This window comes from Armigeres subalbatus, chromosome 2 (assembly GCF_024139115.2).
Source record: "Armigeres subalbatus isolate Guangzhou_Male chromosome 2, GZ_Asu_2, whole genome shotgun sequence".
NCBI classification, from domain to species: domain Eukaryota; kingdom Metazoa; phylum Arthropoda; class Insecta; order Diptera; family Culicidae; genus Armigeres; species Armigeres subalbatus.
Genome location: NC_085140.1, coordinates 346,484,110 through 346,503,979, shown reverse-complemented (window position 1 = coordinate 346,503,979; position 19,870 = coordinate 346,484,110). Strand labels below are relative to the sequence as shown.

Sequence of the window (19,870 nt, the reverse complement as noted above, 5' to 3'; positions counted from 1 at the left end):
AATTCAATTTTATTTCTGTTTTTTTTTTGTTCCGTACTCTAAATCTTCAATCAAGTTATACAATCAATCAAAAGCCCCAGGGGAAATATATAACAGATATTTTACTTGACGAGTCAAACAATCATCGGAATTATGTTTTTGATTATTTTTTCGCATTCCACCAATGCCAAAACGTTTTATAGTTGTCGCATATAGGCAGTGGGTGTATCGAAAAGCGGCACGATGACAGCATGTCAGCTAGAGAGCCTTTTTTGGAATGCCACCACTCCGGGGAGGGATAGAAAGTTTTATTGCAACGATTGCTACTATTACAGAAACCATTTCGTACAGCAACGTTCTGCGCGAACTACAATCACCGTCAGCCAGTCAGTGGCGAATTACGGTGACTGATCATATGGGTTAGAATTGAAAACGTGCTTTGGAGCGATAAATGTTTGCCATTTCAGCTTTGATATCCCCGCTTCTGGAGGTAGTTCTAGAGTTCTATTTTCAGTTTGATGAGTTTGTTACGATGCGACATTGTTGCTGCGATAACATGGGCGATTCAGTCATAAGCATCTGCACAGAAACGGGATGGAAAATCGAAAAATACGTCTGAAAGCAAATATGAACAACTCGTAAAAACAAGGTCGTTTTTAACAACCATTACGTCATCGAAAACACTCATTTTTGCCATAGTTGTGGTACAAATGATTTAACGCTTTGGTGCACACTAGAATTGTGAAAAACTGGGAAATAGATATGTGGTACGGAAAATCTTGGATTAAACCATACAGCTCGTTGACACGAGCCATACTTTATTACAATAATTCATATTTGATGAAAGTACAATTTGAATTGCATTTAGCTTCTTGAAAATTTTACACACAAAATAAAACTTCTTTTATTAATTTTATCACCAAATTGACTGTAATGATTTGATGATGATTTTTAATGGCGGGATTTTTCAAAAAACGAGGAAAAACAAGTGGTGAGCAAAATCTATCTTTTATTTATCCGTTACTAAATGACACATGTGTAATGGGCTTTATACTAAATGGGAAGAACCCAGTAAATTGTTAATCACCTACACACTTACAAACACAGAAGAGTACACATTTAATTTTGTCATATACAATATATTCTTTAGTCTATATCAAGCCCCCGGAGTATTAACGTCGAAATCCGAAATTCTCTTGATGTCCCTAATAATCCTCAACAGTCTGTAGACAGGATTGGGCCTCAAGTTCGCGTCGGTGTGGAAAAGCTAGGAATTGTGTTGATTCTTTAAGTTTTTTTTCGGGAAATTTAGTAGTTGAGAAAGATTGTCACGTGATCAGAAATCGTGTGGATTTCATGAAGGAAGTGATTGTCAAGTTGTTAGTGGCTTGGACGAGTGCTAAAAGCAGATTCTGTAGTGTAGACTCTTAGCGCCATGTGGTGAGTACATTGACGTGATCTGTTAAGACAACAGTATACAAGACCACCGTACCACATACGGTTGGAATCGTGAAGGTGAATAACCCGAGCAGCACAATCCAGACAAAAATGGTTGCCGCAACTTGATTGTGACTGAATCCGGTCACATATGAGTTGCAATAACCAATATGGAACATGTGTGCTGCTAGGGATCGACGAATCGGAAGCCAAATGTGATAGTTTTAAGGACTCTGTTGAGCATACAGAGCTCTCACGATTTGTTACCGATCGAAGGAAAAAGGACAAACACTTTGGGAAGATGGAAGAAATGAAAGCCCAAGTAGATGCGTTGAAGAAAGAGTTAGATGATCTACGTTGTTCATCGCAGTCGGGTGAACACTCTCGTAATGGCAATGTGGTTGCAGCAGAAAGAGTGCCTGATTTCAGAGAGATTAGGGAATACGTTGCTATATTCGACCCAAAAGTGCCATCATGCCCGAGTGCAGAGGCATGGGTTAAAAGCATTGATGAAACTGGAGATCTGTATGCGTGGAATCCTGCTTTGAGACTCCATTGTGCCCGTTTGAGCTTAAGTGGGTGTGCGAAGTTGTGGTTTGAAGGTGTCCAGATTATGGTGAAGAGTTGGGCAGATTTCAAGAGAGAAATTGCACGTGGATTCCCATCAACAAAAAATCCCATCTACTACCATAATATGCTCTCATCGCGAAAATGGAAGAATGGTGAAACAGTAGAAAAATATGTATGATATGCTGGCAATGGGTCGTGAAGGGGACTTTACCGAAGAGACGATTGTAACGTACATAACTAGTGGACTTAAGATGTACGTCAAACGTTCCGGGATGGCAATCGGCAAAGTTACGATAGTTCAGGGTTCGCTGGAAGAATTGCGGTGGATTGACAGTGTTAACGCGGTGGCCACTACCAGTAAGATGAGCGAGGCCGGTGCTGTAGTAGTGAACGCTAAAGACGGACGAAGAAAAAGCGAAACTGACGGAGAGTCTTGTTTTCATTGCCGTGAGATTGGACATATTGCGAGAAATTGTCCCAAAGTGTAGTGCCATTTGTGTAATCGAGACGGACACATGAAGAGAGACTGTAAAGTTCAGAGTGGGAAAAAAGACACTCGGGAGCTGAATCCCAAATTAATGCGAGTAGTAGAAGAGAAGAGCATGTTTGTGAAGAATGTGGTAGTAGCGGGAATAACACTGAAAGCTCTAGTGGATACCGGAGGAAAGGTATCGACGATTCAGGAGAAGTATGCAAAGATAGTCGGAGAGCTGAAGCCTAGTCGCAAAGTGTTGCGGGGATTTGGAAAAAAGGAGGTAACTGTGTCCTCAAAAGTGTGTACCGATCTTCTAGTTGATGGAATCACTTTGCCCGTAGAGCTGCAGGTCGTGCCCACATGGGTACAAGATACCGCTATCATATTGGGAGAAGATGTGATTGACCAGGATCGGCTAATTATGGTGAAACGAAAGGGCGACGTAAAGTTTTCATGGGAAAAAGAGACGGAGTCTGTAATTCCCGCTTTAGAGTCTGGAGAGCAGACAGGTGAATCTTCTGTAGCTCGAATGTATACGATAGCGGTTGCGGCAGACAAGGAGATTGAGAAGGAGTTGTTAAATACTGATGGAGATCACCAACATAAACAGCAGTTAATCACTATAGTTCGACAATACAGAAACTGTTTTGCTCTCAACATGATGGAGATGGGATGCGCAAAATCAACGGTGATGAAGATTAATCTCTCATGTGACGAACCAGTGTACATGAAACCCAGAAGAGTAGAATACGCGCGTCAGAATGTTTTACACGTAGGCTGACCAGATCATTTCGATGAAAAAACGGGACAAACGCACTTGCAAAACGGGACATGTCAAAAATCTCGTGACAAAATTCAAGAGCTGTAAAAATTTCAAAATTTATGCGCTTAATTTTAATTTTTCGTGTGAGAGAAAATTTTGAGAGTGGATCATTCACCATGGTGCACCATAACCTTCTACTGTATTAAGTTAGTTGTGGAAAAATATTAAACTTCAAACATTTCATTCTTCAATGGGCGCGGACAAAAACACAAAGGAACAAAATATTACTTATTATTCAAAATATTTTAAAAAAATTGTGGAATTTTGAAATTTTATTTTAATTCAGTCTTGAACATGCATTAATGATTAATTTACTGACTAATATCAGAAACCCCTTTTCAATGAATATAAGTGAGGGAAAATCTGCAAATAAGAATCTAAATCTCGACAAGGAAAGAACAATAATAAAATTGAATTTTAATTGTTTCCTTAAATATGGTTGGCGATGTCCATTGCTTCCAAAAAGGCGGGACTCATGCAATAAAATAAATCCTGGCTAATTTGTAGACTGGTAACAACGGAATCCCAAAGATCCCGCGCACACATATGAAATCAACGGAATTTGAAAAGTCAGGGAGGCATTAAAATCTGATAAGTCGAGTCAAGTACGAGACACTGAAGACGACCACACAGTTGTGGTCGAAATACGTATCTGCAAAGATATCGAAAATTAACTGGTGGAATTAAATGGAGAGTACTTAATTCGTCTTAGACGGTTGAATACATTCCACTAAAAAAGCTTTATATATTTTTTTGATTAAAATCTGGCCAATTTCATCAGTGGATTGAACGAAACCGGTAACTTTGTAGGCAAGTATACTATATATACGATATATATATATATATATATATATATATATATATATATATATATATATATATATATATATATATATATATATATATATATATATCCTGAAAATCAGGTCACGCCTCAACGTCAATAAAATGAAGCGCAGGGACAGACATTCTAATTTCCAGATTAAGTTCATTTTCGATTTTCTTTTCTTGCGAAGTATTCTATATTTTTTCAATTTTCGAAAAAAGCAGAAAAAAGTCATTGAAATATGGAAGTGTATAAAAAATCTCCCGTTGTCACCTGTTGTCATTAGCTGTTTAAAATCTTAAGAAAAGCTGATCCATGCAAAATCCAAAACGACATAGATAGAATCCATTTAAATCAACACTTATAACAAAAGATCTCAAACTTTTTTGATAGTCCATTTTCCTTGTATTTGGTTTTAAATTCCTGCCCAAAATAAGGTTTTTTTTAAATATTATTTTGGAGCTCTTTGGACGAATCAATGAAAAAACGGGACAAATTGAGGATTTTTTAGATTACGACGGGACAGCCAAATAAGGTCTAAAAACGGGACTGTCCCGTTAAATACGGTACGTATGGTCAGCCTATTTACACGGAATCATCAGTAAGTTGCTAGATGACGGTATCATAGCAGAAACGGAATCTCCGTACAACAGTCAGGTGGTGCTAGTTCCAAAGAAAAATAATCAGTTCCGAATGGCTGTGGATTATCGGCTGTTGAACGCTGTGAAGGATAAATTTTCAATGCCCAACATTGAGTCGTGCTTACAGAAGTTAGCCGGATCTCGGTTGTTTATTACAATCGACCTGTATAGTGGATATTATCAGATCCCGCTAGACGTGGAAAGTCAACATTACACGGCGTTCTTTACACCAGAGGGGCATTACCGATTTCTACAGATGCCATTTGGTCTTGCCAACGGATGCGCCGTGCTCCAGAGAGCCATGAACAGAATAGTAGAAGTGTTAAAAAAGAAGAAAATAGTGATGATCGCTTACATCGACGATTTGATTATCTCGGGGAATAGTGAAGATGAGTTATTGGAAAAGTTCGAAAAACTACTGGTGGTCTTACAGGAGGAAGGATTCACCATAAATTTGAGCAAGAGTTACTTTTTCAAGCAATCCGTCTGCTTCTTAGGGTTTGAAGTGAGTGAGCACGAAGTTCGTCCAGGGGAAGCCAAAACTAAAGCAGTGTCAGAGTTCCCTACCCCATCCTCGGTACATGCAGTTCAACAATTTTTGGGGCTTACCGGATTTTTCAGACGTTTTGTGAAGAATTACAGTATTATTGCTGAACCGCTGTTTCGGCTATTGAAAAAATATGCCGAATTTGTGTGGAAAGAAGAACAGCAAAGTGTTTTCCTAAAAATCAAACAGTTGTTAGTGGAGCGGCCTTTGTTGGTGTTATACGATGCTAGTGTTGAGATCGAGCTGCATACGGATGCGTCTAGTGTTGGAATACTTTTGCAGAAGTGTGAAAAATTGTGGAAACCGGTCAGTTATTTCAGCCGGAAAACGTCCGTAGCATAAGCAGTTTACCACAGTTACGAATTAGAACTACTGGCTAAAGTGGCGAGCGTGGAGAGATTCAGACAGTATTTGATTGGGAGATTCTTCGTTCTTCGTACGGACTGTTCGGCGATTCGAGATACGTATACAAAGAGAGAGATGAATCCCAGAATTGCTCGATATTTTTTGAAGATGTTAGAGTATGATTTTCGAATTGAGCACAGGAGTGGAATGAGGATGCGTCACGTGGATGCTCTTAGTTGGTCTCCGATCAAGAGCCCAGCCGAAATTGAAACTGTGACTGATAATAGCATGGTGTTGGAAATCTCAAATGCGGGCTTTCTAGTGAGCATGCAGCGGCAGGACGAACGGTTGTTGCAGATCGTAAATACGCTTTCACGTGATCCGTTGTGCGATGAAGATAAACAAATCCATGATAACTATGTGTTGGATAATCACCGTTTGTATCGAAGAGTGATGGAGAAAAAATTTTGGGTGGTGTCGAATAACGTGCGGTGGAGAATGGTGAGGAGTTACCATGATGAAAAGGGGGATTTTGGAGAAGAAAAAAATAGTGCGAATGATGGAGGGACTGTTTTGGTTTCCTAAAATGAGGAAATACATTCGAGCATGTATCAAGGCGTGTCCTAAGTTTGCATTTTTTAAAACCAAGCAGGGGAGGCCGGAGGGTTTTATGAATCCGATCCCGAAAACGCAGGTACCGTTTCACACGGTGCACATCGATCATGTAGGACCTTTTCCCAGATCTGTTAAGGGAAATGAGCCTAGCAGTTGTTTGTGAATTTTCGAAGTTCTCATTGGCTAAGCCGGTGAAATCAACCAACACGCAGCCGGTGATAACGGTGTTGCAAGAAATGTCCAGTGTATTCGGATTGCCCTCCAGGATTATAACGGATCGTGGAACAGCATTTACTTCGAGAGTATTCAAACAATTCTGTGAAGACTACGGAGTGGATCACGTACTGGTAGCAGTGGGCACACCTCGTGGCAACGGACAGGTCGAGAGAAGTAATCGAACTATACTCACTGCTCTAAGATCGATGATAGATGAGGCTGATAAACGGTGGGATGAGAAGATAAAATTTGTGCAGAGTGCTATCAATACGGCCGAATTCCACAACAAAGGTAGCACCAAGTAAGCTAGTGTTGACGTATAAACCGAAAGATGTAGTTCAGAACGAGATCATATCTGTCGTATCCATCGAAAATGCACCTGTATCGGAGCCGATAGAAGAGATACGAGGTCGCGTGGAGCGAGCTACCCGAGAGAGCCAAGCGAAGCAGAAACAATACTACGATGGACGGCGGCGGACAGCGGCCAACTACAAGGTAGACGATTCAGTGTTGGTAGTGAAGGACCAATATATTGCTGGTGGCAGCCGTAAGTTAGAGCCTCGATACAAAGGACCATTCGTGGTCACTGAAGTACTACCATATGATCGTTATAGAGTGGCTAATGTTCCAGGCTTTGATGGTAGAACATTTTCAACTGTATATGCAGCAGACCGCATGAAGAGATGGAGTGAAGTTGTAGATCTAGACGAACTCATCCTATCCAATAACGAAACTTAAAATCGAAACTAAACTGTATTGAATTATTTTAACGAATTTGTGATGAAGAGTAGAGCCTAATTCGATGAGGACATTTTAAATGTGTGGGTGTCCGATTGTAATGGACTTTATACTGAATGGGAAGAACCCAGTAAGTTGTTAATCACCTACACACTTACAAACACAAAAGAGTACACATGTCATATACAATATATTCTTTAGTCTATATCAAGCCCCCGGAGTATTAACGTCGAAATCCTAAATTCTCTTGATGTCCCTAACAATCCTCAACACATTTTTCGTCGTTTTCAATGTTTAATTCCTACAGAACAGAATTACATAGAGTTTTGTTGTTTTTGGAATAATATTTCGATGCCAAAGTTAAAAAATAGTTAAAGATTGAATAGATCGAATGTAATATTCGTTGGTAACAAGTAACATCGATTTGCTTTCAATTGACTTGCACAAGAAGAACGCTTCACTAACTATGTCTAAGTGAATTTGTTAGGCACCTCATGAACCTCCGCCGATCACTAATTGCGCCTTGATTGGGCGTCTAATGGAAATTACGTAATCGCATCCTAAAATGTTCATTTCATTACTTCAGCTCGACTATCTTCCCATTACCCAGCTAACAACCGAATAATTTCAGCCGTGCGAAAGGTGCTGCACGGTGTTCGTCCTTCTGGTTCGCGGACCCAAAAGCAGCGCTTCCGTAGTGCAATAAAGACCAACGGGAGGGGCCCAGTTGGTGGAAGTGCAATCACGTTCACGCGCCATTTGTGATTCTGTAGTTTGCTCGTCGTTCTCGTCTAACGTCGCGTCGTCGTTGGTTGTTCCAAGCCTTTAATGGACTACCGCCGTTCCACGTCATTGGCCGTTTCGTCCAGTTTGATGTCTATTCTGGTTGGCGGGGGCAGGTCAGGGCACAAAAAAGGCTAACAGCAGCGGAATAACATCAGACACAGAAGGTCAGTAATTATCCTCATTACGTGTTGGGATGAGAGCACGTGGTAAATGGACACCTGCCGTGCGCCGTTTGAAGTGGGATGGGATGTTTGATACTATGGCCGAGCGTCTCAAATGACTCATTTATTATGCTTAGCGGAAGAAAAGGGCTAATAAGGTGAAAGCGTTGCGGAATGACGCCCATTGTTACTTCAGTCAGTGTCAAACAATAGAACCTTTTATGATTCTAATTATGGTTATTTCATGGGAGTTTGATGTTTGGCGGTAATTACCATGATGATTGATATGATTTTATATCAACTAGTTTGATTCATAAATGGTGCTGCATTGAATTCATTTCCCGTGAATCTTCGAAAGTCTAATAGAGAAAAGCACGACATTACCCTGTCGAAGGCGGAAGGTTCGATCCCCAGTCCGGTCAAGGAGATCTTTCCAATAGGAAATATGCTCGACTTATCTAGGCATAGAGTTTCATTCTGCTGGTCATACAATCAGCGAATGTAACGAATGCGAATGTAAAACTGAACCATTTCAAATGACATCCACATTGTTTTCTCTTGTAAATGTGAGCATGAGCATGAGCATGAGCATGATTGACCGCCCACGGTTGCTCCTCCGTTATTGCCAGGTCAGCTGTAATTACACAGAGAACCAACAGATGAAGTTTGGGACTAACATCATCTTCAATGTGTAAGAACTGGTGACCCAAAAATAAGCAATACCAGCGCCGGCCGTGTCCGAATGCAGGTCAATTAAGGAATAGGTAGGAAATTGTTGACGTGATACTCGCTTTGATAGAAGCCGACGAGTCATCTGCACTTCCACGAGAAATCACTGGGATGTTGGGTACATGGGGTAGGTATTGTAGCAGGGTTCGTTTTGGTAAACGGTTTGCCGTGTGAAGCGTGTAGTTTGATGAATTTTAAGCAAAAACACAATCGAACGCGTACTAATTAATCGACTTATCAACCGCACCTAGCAGAACAAAATATTTCGATGATCGCGCGATCGCTCTGCGTACTAATACAAACACGATAGAACACGCACAACATTTTTATTTGTTAATTAATTTAATTACCCGCACAACGCAGAGCAGTATCTCAATGATCACGCGATCGTTCTGCTTATAAGATGAAACACGATCGGACGCGCACTAATATTTCATTTGCTAATTAATTTATTCACCCATATAAAACAGAAAAAAAACTTCGCAGATCACGTGATCGTTCTGTATTTGTTAATTAATTTACTCTTTGAATGTGAATTAAGAACATATTATGAATTAAGTGCATATTGTCAATACAGTCAAGTCGAGTCGATTCTTTGGCTCGATATCGACTCATGGAAGCAAATTATTTCACCAAATTCTGGTGGTATTTGAAAAGCTATGAAAAATCAGGTTAACCAGGAAATTAAAGAATACCAACCGCGTAAAAAATTTATTGGGTGTATTATTCAAATTTTTCTGGATTGAAAGTCGTAAATTATAATCGACGCTATTATATGTTAGCTTCTGTGACAAAATCGTTAATTCTAATTGCCCTTGCTGATTTGCACTCACGAAAAAGGATGAATCAATTCGATGAGAACCTTATTCTGAAGATCAATAACATGCAACGAACACGCTCCAATTAAGGTCATTAGTTGCTATATGAGATTGAACAATTCTCTATATAGGGTTTCTTAACCCATTCCCGGCCTAAGATGCGTACGTCGGCAAAATTTAATTGATATTTATGATATTTAATTGATATTTATGACAGTTTGACTAAATGTTTCGGGCCGTGTTATACTGCAATGTGGTTTAATTCTGCTTAAAAATTCGATTCCCGGCATAAGCGATTTCACTCAATCTCTCAACATGTAAATCTCTCATTTCCTCTAGGGATAGTAGAAAATGCGACGACAACGTGATGCCAGTTGGTATTATTCACAATAGTTTTTATTTGGTTGAGAAGATACACTCACTCATACAAATTCCTAAAGAAACACTTAAAAACTATATTTTTTTCACTTTTTGAAATCGAGAGAATTATAAATAACATGATAGCGTCAACATATAAGACAGTTTTCATCTAAACGATGAAGGATTATTTTCATACTTAAAAAGGTTCCTGGCCTTTTGGAAGCACGGTGCGGCTAGAAGTTCTTGGGCCGAGGTGATTTTTTGTTCGGCTCGAGGATACATTTTTAAATGTATTGTAATATGTTTTTAAGTTGTTTAAGTTCTAGTGATACGAACAAAAAGTTAATAGTTGTTAAGAAAATTATTTTGAGCTTTTTAGTGGAATGTCTTCACTTGTCATAAGACGAGTCTGCACAATCCCATTCAATTCCACCACCCAACTGTACCCCGACAGATACGCACCTCGACCCCAACAGCAAAGTCTTCCTCAGTGTATCGCACTTGACTCGACTGTAAGTCGAGTCAAGTACGAGACACCGAAGACGACCCCACCGCTGAGGCCGAAACATGCATCTGTCAAGGCACAACCAAGTGGCCAAGAACCAAATGGGACTGTACAAACTCGTCTTATGACAAGTGAGTTAATAGCTAATAAATAAATAATTAATGAGTTAAGCAATAAAGTTAAGCTTCAAGCAATAATTGTATCGAGCACTGTGACGATTTTCAGGTAGGTGTTTATTTGATGATACAGTCTTGTAAAAGTAGGAAGATTCACTCCGGCTCAGTGTTGTTGCAACGTAGAGCAAAGATATCTACATTTTTGTTTTCTATAATTGGCTCAATTATGAGTAAAATAAATGGTTAAAAATATTAAATATTGTGCGAGATAATTGGGAAACTTTTTCAAATTATCATTCGTAAACCTACGGCTTCCAACTAGTATAAATCATATGTTTTATGTGCAGTGAGCCGGGAATCGGGTCCATAGGCCTAAGTAGTGATTTACCCTATAACTTTTTGGCCTCGGGAGTCGGTTTAGTTATATGTAGTTGTATACAGTGTACCGAATTAACTCTAAGAAATTCAATAAAAAATTGACGAAAACACAAGCAACATTATTATTGTACATAACACAACATACAGAAAACATTGGATTGATCTCACCGAATTTTCCTTAAGTCTGCGCTGCGCTAATTTCTCTCAAGTCAGAACATCCTTCTACAATCACTTCCTGTGCGAGGCAATTCTGCTCATATGTCGTAGTTAATCAGTCATTGCCTGGATTAGAGTCACATATTGAGAACTTGAACCTGCCACAATGATGAATTCTTCGAAATATTTGAAGAATAGGTCAACGAAAACATCTCCATTTTCCTTGAAATATTATTTTCACTTCACACTAGAGCACTCGCGGAAAAAAAACGGAAAAATGACGGATGAAAAAAAATTCGCGTTCATTTCACATCATCACCTACTTCGATCTCCCCATTGTTTTCTCTTGTAAATGTCAGGACAAACTCAAAATGTAATAAAGGATTGTTGCAAACTGCAAAGGAATAGGACAATCATTGTTTACAGCGTATCTAGAGAAGTTGCCGATTTTTGAAGATACTTTCGGATAAAAATGCATTGATTATCAATGTTAAAGATACAAAAATAGCAATCTGTTGCCATGATTTCAGTATTGTTCTTTTGTGGTTTAAAATTCAGTTTATTTTGTCAAATTCATGTTAGTTTTTATAATGTTGTTTCGAATTCAAAAATCTATAGTTGGTTCAAACTCTAAAGCAGTGGTCTCCAGCATGTTCACTATCGAGGGCCGCATTGCAATTTCGAACTGGTGAAGCGGGCCGCAGTATATTCACAATATTTGTTTTTTTTTTCAATTTCATTTTAGTGCAACATGATTTTTATAAATAAAATAAAAATTTTAACAAAATAGTTTATTCCCGTAAGGAGGGACATTCAATTTTACAGGATTTATCGCCGTAGCTGACTGACCGTTTCTGCTCTTTAAGACTTTATATACGAGAGAATTCTTTTGCAACACAATCTTTTCGGTTCAGTTAGCAAAAAATATTCTGAGCTATTTGTTTCAAATGATTATATGACCTTATGTATTTATTTTTAAGGATATATTGTTCACCATAAGTTGTCGGGCAAATGACAACGACCTAAATAAAAATGTCTCTAAAAAATCGAAATTTTCTATTAAAAATAAGATAATTGCCTATGAAGAAATCAGGGTATGAGCAATAAATAAATATTCACTTTTCACAAATAATTGATAATTTTCCACAAAACGAAAATAAATTAGCACTTTTAAAAACAAAAATTGCAATTATGCAAGCAGAATTTTCCATAAAAAAATCTAAATATTCCACGGAAAAAAATACAAAAGATAATCATGTCAGCAGTGTTGAATAGAAATCGAATAAATCTGCATTCCGAGCCTTGCTTTCGTGCAAATTGATTCATCAATTCATGAAACCTTTTCTTCAACAATATCGGAGATTGAAAAAAAAACTATATTTTCCGTAGCTTAAAGTACGTTGGTGTGTCAAGTGATAGTCAGCGTGTTTTCTGGAGTTAATAATCCAGCAATTTTCCAGTTGGATTTTGCCGAACCATAACTTATTTTTAAGAGTAAAAGCATTCTTCTTACGGAGCAGTGTAAGACAACATTATTCTTACATGAAGTTCAACACTAAGCTCGTTGGAATGCTATTTTTATAGCCCGGGACAATAATAATGAAGCGTATTTGCTGTCGGGCTTGGCCTACATAATATTAATGTAGTGATCAATTTAATTAATCATGATAATAATACGATTCATGCTTCATTTATCAACAACGGTGCAATCTTGACAGAATACCCTAATGCAACGAAACAAATTGCTCAATGAGAAGCTTCTTTGGTCATATAACGCCTAACAATGGGCCACATGTAGTGTATTCTCTGAAATCCTTCACGGGCCGCAGAAAAAAGCTAGGAGGGCCGCATGCGGCCCGCGGGCCGCACTTTGGGGATCACTGCTCTAAAGCGTTTACATCATTTTTCTTCCATTACAAAGATTAACGTAGCAGATGTAATTAATTAGAAGTTTTAGAATTTGTACACGAGCTGCTCTTCGTATGCCTGGCAAAGCGGGCTTCGCGAGATCTTCAAACGAAAATCGTCTCCATCCATCCGTTACTTCCGCTAGCTTCTGCTGCAGGACCGTCCATGCCGGGCCGACACGAGCACAAGAAGAAAACTTGTGTTGAAGTGTTTCGGGATTGCCACAGTGTTGGCAGTTCTCGTCAGCTGCTAATTGCATCACGTGTAGCAGTTTACGGTGATCGGTTTTCCCGTTCACGAAAAGATAGAGTTGTGTACGTTGTGCTGATGATAGCTCTTCCATGCGTATGTTGCGTCACACGCGTGGTCAGTCAACTGTCGGACTGTTTCGTTCCACCTTTGGTAGCTCAGTTTGCTGTACGAAATGCTGGTGGGTTTGAATTGCTGGTGAATTTGTTTTGTAGGATTAGGCGAGGAATGTAGGATAAGTTTGAAAGGATTGATTTGATGTCGGGATTGTCTATTGGAGTTGCTGGGCGAGGTTTTGCGTGAAGTATAAAGGATTTATAGTGAGGAATAGAATCGATCTCTGTTATACGTCTATTTATTGCATGACTCTTTACTTTCAGTGCTGGGACTTGCAAGCCTAAGCCACCGTGGTCCTTCTTCCGAACAAGTTGCATAATGGAAACGCGGGCGACTATTCCTCTCCATAGGAAAGATCCCATCGTCGATGTGATTTTTGCTGTATGCACGCCAAGCGGAGGCAGCACCGAAGAGAGGTACCACAATTTCGACGTGCCGAACGTATTCAGCGTAATTACCTTCTGGTGCACTGTAAGCTTGCGCAAAGATTGTAGCCACATTTGTTGCGCAAACTTTCCCACCATCGCGTTCCAATTCATCGTTGTCATCAAGCGTATTGAGTTTGCGAAGGAAATACCCAAAATTTTGACTACATGAATAGTTTGTAGCCACTGGGTTTCAAACATATTCCCTTCGCAAAACCCAACAATCACCGCAACTGTTTTGCGCAAATTCAGTCTCGCGCCGGCGGCAAGACCAAAACGACGAAAAACTTCCCTCATCGCCTCGATCTGCCACGGTGACGTTACGATGACGCTGATGTCGTCGGTGTAGGTAACGAGTAGGTCATCCCCACACACTTGCTCAAGCCTACACACCAGTGCACCGATTGAGAGTTCCGGATTACCTGTGCAGGATACTGAAAAGCTATTTTCAGAATAGGGTGCTGTTATACGACACTGATGCTGGTCAAAAGTCGATCGTAGTGTCCGCGGGTTTTCCACAGGGATCGATCCTCGGACCGGTTCTGCGGAATATTATGTACGATGGAATATTACGCCTAAGTCTCCCGGCCGGAGTGAAGATAGAAGGCTTCGCGGATGACGTAATGCTAGAAGTAGCAGGTGACACTCTCGACGAAATAAGATTGAAGGCTTCATACGCGATTGGCAGAATGGAGGAATGGCTCAACTCGAGACGGTTATCCCTTGCACACCACAAGACGGAAGTCGTGGTAGTGCATAACCGTCATGGGTTGCAACAGGCTAGGATAAGAGTAGGGACCTGCACAGTTAACTCCGTGAGGTCTCTCAAGCATCTGGGCGTGATGATCGATGATAAGCTCAATTTTACGAGCCACGTCGATTATGCATGTCAGCGGGCTTCATTGGCGATAAAATCTTTATCACGAATGATGTCCAACAGATCGGCGGTGCATAGCCAAGTGCGTAGGTTGATAGCGGGCGTAGCATTGTCTATCATCCGCTATGGTGTACCGGCATGGGCCGTAGCACTAAAGGCCGAGTACAATGTAAAGAAACTGATCAGAGTACACCGGCTGATGTGCCTACGTGTCGCGAGCGCATATCGCACCATATCATATGACGCGGTGTGCGTTATAGCTGGAATGATGCCGATCGACACACTCCTAGAGGAGGATGTGGAGTGCTACAACGAAAGGGACTCGGTGCAAGTGCGACGTGTCAAGAGAGTAGCCTCGTTGCTTAAATGGCAAAGAGCATGGGACATCGCAGTCGAAGGTCGTTGGACTCACAGACTGATTCCAGATGTGTCCAACTGGGTTGATAGGAAGCATGTTCAAGTCAACTTCCACCTAACACAGGTGTTGTCTGAACATGGTTGCTTTAAAACATTCCTACACAGGTTTGGCTTCGCAGATTCTGCGGAGTGTCCTGAATGTGTAGGTGAGGTAGAATCGGCAGAGCATGTGATGTTTGCATGCCCGCGATTCGAGGTAGAACGCAATGCCATGCTGCTTATTAGTGGTATGGATACAACCCCGGACAACCTCGTCGAGAGGATGTGCCGAGAGGAAGCTATATGGAATGCGGTGAACACAGCATCTCAACAGATTATGTCGAAACTGCAGCGGTGGTGGCGTCTTGAACAAAACCAACGAGTGCAGTAAGGGCACCTGTGATGCAGTGAACACTTTGCTCACTCCGACAACCAACATGTCGCGGGTGGGCTGCGGGGACCTCAGTATGTAGATATAGAGGTCATTGCGGTTCACGCGCGGTGGTTGTTGTCGGGGTGCTCGTCTCCAACGTGAGATTATGATACGGACCGTTAGGTTTATATCATAGCTTGCGATCGACGGGTGGCGAGGTAGCCACCCTTGAAGTCGATGTTGTGTGTATTGACGTCAAGTGCGTTAGCATAGGCGTGAGCGTTCTCAATAGTCCCCCCCTGATGTATTGCTTAATTGCGGGCCGGGGGTACGGACTGGCGAAAGGGTTTTGGTTTTAGTGGGTCGGGTAAGAGTTACATGACATACCCATCCCCACACTACCTGAGTACCTGAGGAGTACCTCCTCAGGTGTCTGGTTGCAGATTTCCGTTTACCCTTGCTCAAGAAAAAAAACACACCAGTGGATGGACATAGAGCACGAATAGATGCATGGACAACGGGTCGCCTTGCCGCACCGACCGTGTGATCTCAAACGATCGAGAGAGGTGCCCATCCATTGATAAGCAGCCGGGATGTGGACCGACTGGCTATGTTCGTGAGAAGGGAGATGAGTCCCTAGTTGAACCCGAGCGACCTCATGGTTTCGAAGAGGAAGGAGTGCCGCGCCCGTTCGAAGGCGTTCTCCAGATCGAAGCTGATGAGCTTACCAGCTAGCGCGACGGCGATGACGGAGACCGGCGATCAAAGCGAGAGTGGCCTGGAAGATATTTCGCTCTGCGTTTGAGCATTTCTGTCCGTTGCTAAGGACGCGGTGGGCCTGCATAACGCGTTCCATCCTGTTTTTCAGGATGCGGGACAGCAATTTATAATCGCTGTTGAGCAGTGATATGGGCCGGTACGCTCGCGCTGTGTTGTCGCCTCCCTTCTTCTTCACTAACACGATGACGCCGTCTACGAAGGCATGGGGGAGATTTCCGTTGAGTGCTTCATTCGGAGATAAAATTCTCGTGGGATCCCGTCGGCACCGGGGGATCGTTTGGGTGCGCTCGCCCTGATAGCAGCCAGAATTTCTGCTGTTTGTATCTCCTCCATGCACGCTTCGTTCAGTGGATCGTCCGGTGGCATAACACGTTCGCAAGCAACATCGTCCCCGTTGTTGGCATCGCCGTCGATTTCTGCTGTTTCTTCTGAGTACAGGCTCGAGAAAAAATCAAACAGATTTGCCTCGATCGCTTGAGGCTCGACGATGGTTTCGTCTTCTCCCCTCTGTGGCTGCGAGATCGTTGTTTTCTTCCGTCGTCTTTCCCCCAGCTGGAAGATCGACATTGGCTCACCGGCCACGTGCGTCTTGTTGATGGACATAAAAATGTGGGAGAAATTACGCTGCAGTGCCAACATTTCCCTTTTCAGTCGGGTGATGATGGTGATCATTTGTGGTTGTTGGTAATAGGCGTCGTACGATAGCCGTAGTTGCGCATAGAGTTGCTGATGCGTATCGTGGAACTCCTCGTAGACGGCACGATATTTCCACTTGAAAAAGATTTGATTTTTGGCTTAGCGCACGACAGTTCCCATTGCATACACGACGCGTAGTTTCTGCGCTGACGAGTCCAATATTGCCACTTATACTGAAACTCGGCAACGTTTTCTTCGATCAGAAGATGCGGTCGAAGGGCCCAGAAACCGCGCACGGGCTTCTCCCATTCATCATGTAGCTGCTGCTGCTGTACAGCTGATTTGAGGAACGGACTGGTGTTCGGGCTGAACGAATCGTACGCACGCAGCACGCAATTGAAATCGCCAGCTACGATGACGTTCTCGGTGTGGTGGTGGAGATAATAGGCAAGCGTGCCATTGAAGAACTCCTCTCCAGCAGCAGTGCCGGAGGGAGCGTATACGTTGCAGATCGTTGTGTCGTGCACTCGCAGTGCGATTAGTCGGCTGTCCAGGCTCTTCTCTATGTGAGTGACATGGATATGCTCCTTACCGCTACAGCTGTGCCTCTTCTCGTGTGGTCCACATTCGCGGAAACGACAAAGCGCGCAATGACGACGACGAGTTGCGCGCGGTTTGTGTTTGCAACGAACTGAGAGAAACCGTTCGTGAAGTTAGAGCAACAGATTGGTTAGCAGCTGGGTTTTTTGAGCCGGACTGTTCGGTCTGACTCGACGGCTGTGGCAGCTCGGGGAAAGCCTCCAGCGATGCTGGTGGTGGAGCGACAGAACGCTGACCTACCGGTTTGGCGCTCGGGGGTTTTGCAACGTTCGCCTTTTTCGGTGGTTGTCGTGGCCCAGTTTGCTTCGCCACGTTCGCATAGCTCTTCTGGACTAGCAGCTTTTTGTTCTGGACACACGATATGCCAGTATGCGCTTGCTCTTTGCAGTATTTACAAGAGACGATCTGTCCCTTGTAAACAATGTAGGCCTGCTGTCCATCGATCGTTACACATGAATCGATGTTTCGATGGACTAGCATTCGGGCCGACCAAATGCCGAGCGGTATACCACCGAACTTGAACCCATCTCCCCATGTTAGCTCTCGAAACGAAAACACTTCACCGAAGGACCCCCAAAATGAACGATCTTTTCTTCGGTGACGTTTTCTGGCATGTCGTGCACTTTAACGTCTACACATCCATCTTCCATGGTGATGCGAAGCTTGTATTTCTTGCCCCCATGCTCCACTTCATGCTTCTCATCATGTTCTTGCAATATTCATTGTGCGGGCGCCAGGTTACCAACCTTGACGAACACACACTGTTTACCTCTGTGGTACTGTAGTCTCAACACTTCTTTTTTCTTTAGGCCGAGCCGTGAACCTTCTCAAATGACGGCTTCACTGGTAAACTGGAATAGTAAATACGAAAAGTATTTTCTCGCCTCATCGCGGATCACTGAAACGCGCGACGCGGCACGGACGGAATCGAACTTTAACCACTGTAATCGATCACTTGACTTTCCAAGAGCGCAATCGGAAACACGTCTGCACGTCTCAGAAGCTGAGCAGTAACTAAGCATATGCAGTATTTCGAAAAATTTCGTTTCAGGTGGTTCGAAACGAAATTCCGCGGAATTTGAGCATGCTGAAATCGGATTTACTGATTTCGTTTCGTAAAATTACCAAAATTTCGCTTGAAAAATCTAGCACATAACGAAATTTAGCGGAATTCCGCGGAATTTCGAATAAAATTTAGACTTAAACCATACTGTCTCGTAGGTCGTGTATTATTAAAAAATTTGGCTGCGCCGCTGAACAAAATCATAAAGCTGTTTTCAAAATTTAATGTTATACAAATTTTTCTATTTACGTCAACTACAAAATTCCATTCTGAGTCGACAAATACGTATTCAGTTTTCTTCTATAAAACGTCTTCGGTGTTTTGTTAGAAATGTCCAACAGAAAACGAAAAATATCTTTAACTATTCTATTCAATTTTTTTTTTAAAGTGATCCGACTCAATATTTAAGACGTCAGGGTCAGAGTGTAAATGTAATCAGATATGAATCAGATCAGTACAACTATCATCAGTACACCACATCAGTCAAAGAGGTAAAGTCGTGGCGTGGATTCCCGAGGCCCTTGTGAAGTATTTTTAGAGCGCCTCTTTTTTAGTAAAGGCCAACTTCTTCACCTGTTATGCCTCAAACCAGATTTAAGCGCATGACTAAGCACCGCTAATGGGTTAGGAAGTCCCTAAGGAAAACATTAAACGAAACACATGATTTTGTGTTGGATTGATTTGAACCACGGTTTTCGTCTTCGAGTTTTCAAAATAACTTCGTTTACAGTAAATATTTAGTTGCTTCACTCACATGAATTACCTTTTCAACAAACCAAGAATTCCTTTACCGTGGCGCTTACGGAGATGCAGAGCATTCTTCTTATAATCTTGTAATAATGAGTATCAAACTAATTATCCTCTTCTAATCCTAAATTGACTGTAAGGGCGTAACCGGCTCATACTATTCGAACAGCTATTTCTTACTCAATTGAAGGGTTTCCGAGCCTCTTATAAAAAGGTTGAATTTGGAATCAAAAAAGACACCGTCTTCGACCAGAGGTCATGCAGACTGATCACTTAAACACCTAGACAACGGACAGGACACCCAGTGGACCGATGGAGAATTTTTCGATCACGAAAAGTTTCCTCCTCACCGGGGCGGAAATCGAACCCACACTCTATAGCCCATGCGTCTAGACGATTGGCGTCGCTAACCGCACGGCCACAAAGCCCACCTGGTAGCCTTTTGGTATAACTTTTTGTATGGAAAATTAAAAATATT

General features: G+C 41.9%; 2 protein-coding genes across 5 annotated transcripts in view; both read left to right on the top strand.

The window, feature by feature from the left end:
- LOC134212898 (trissin receptor) overlaps positions 1–19,870 on the top strand; it is a 529,260-nt gene that overhangs the window by 179,826 nt on the left and 329,564 nt on the right. The window lies entirely within an intron of this gene.
- Positions 2,502–3,242, top strand: LOC134210024 (uncharacterized). Its single transcript, XM_062686049.1, has one exon. It carries the CDS (start codon positions 2,502–2,504, stop codon positions 3,240–3,242), a length of 741 nt encoding a protein of 246 aa, XP_062542033.1.

Excerpts from the sequence above, each read along its gene's own strand:
- LOC134210024 (XM_062686049.1), top strand. The coding sequence starts at position 2,502 with ATGAAGAGAGACTGTAAAGTTCAGAGTGGGAAAAAAGACACTCGGGAG.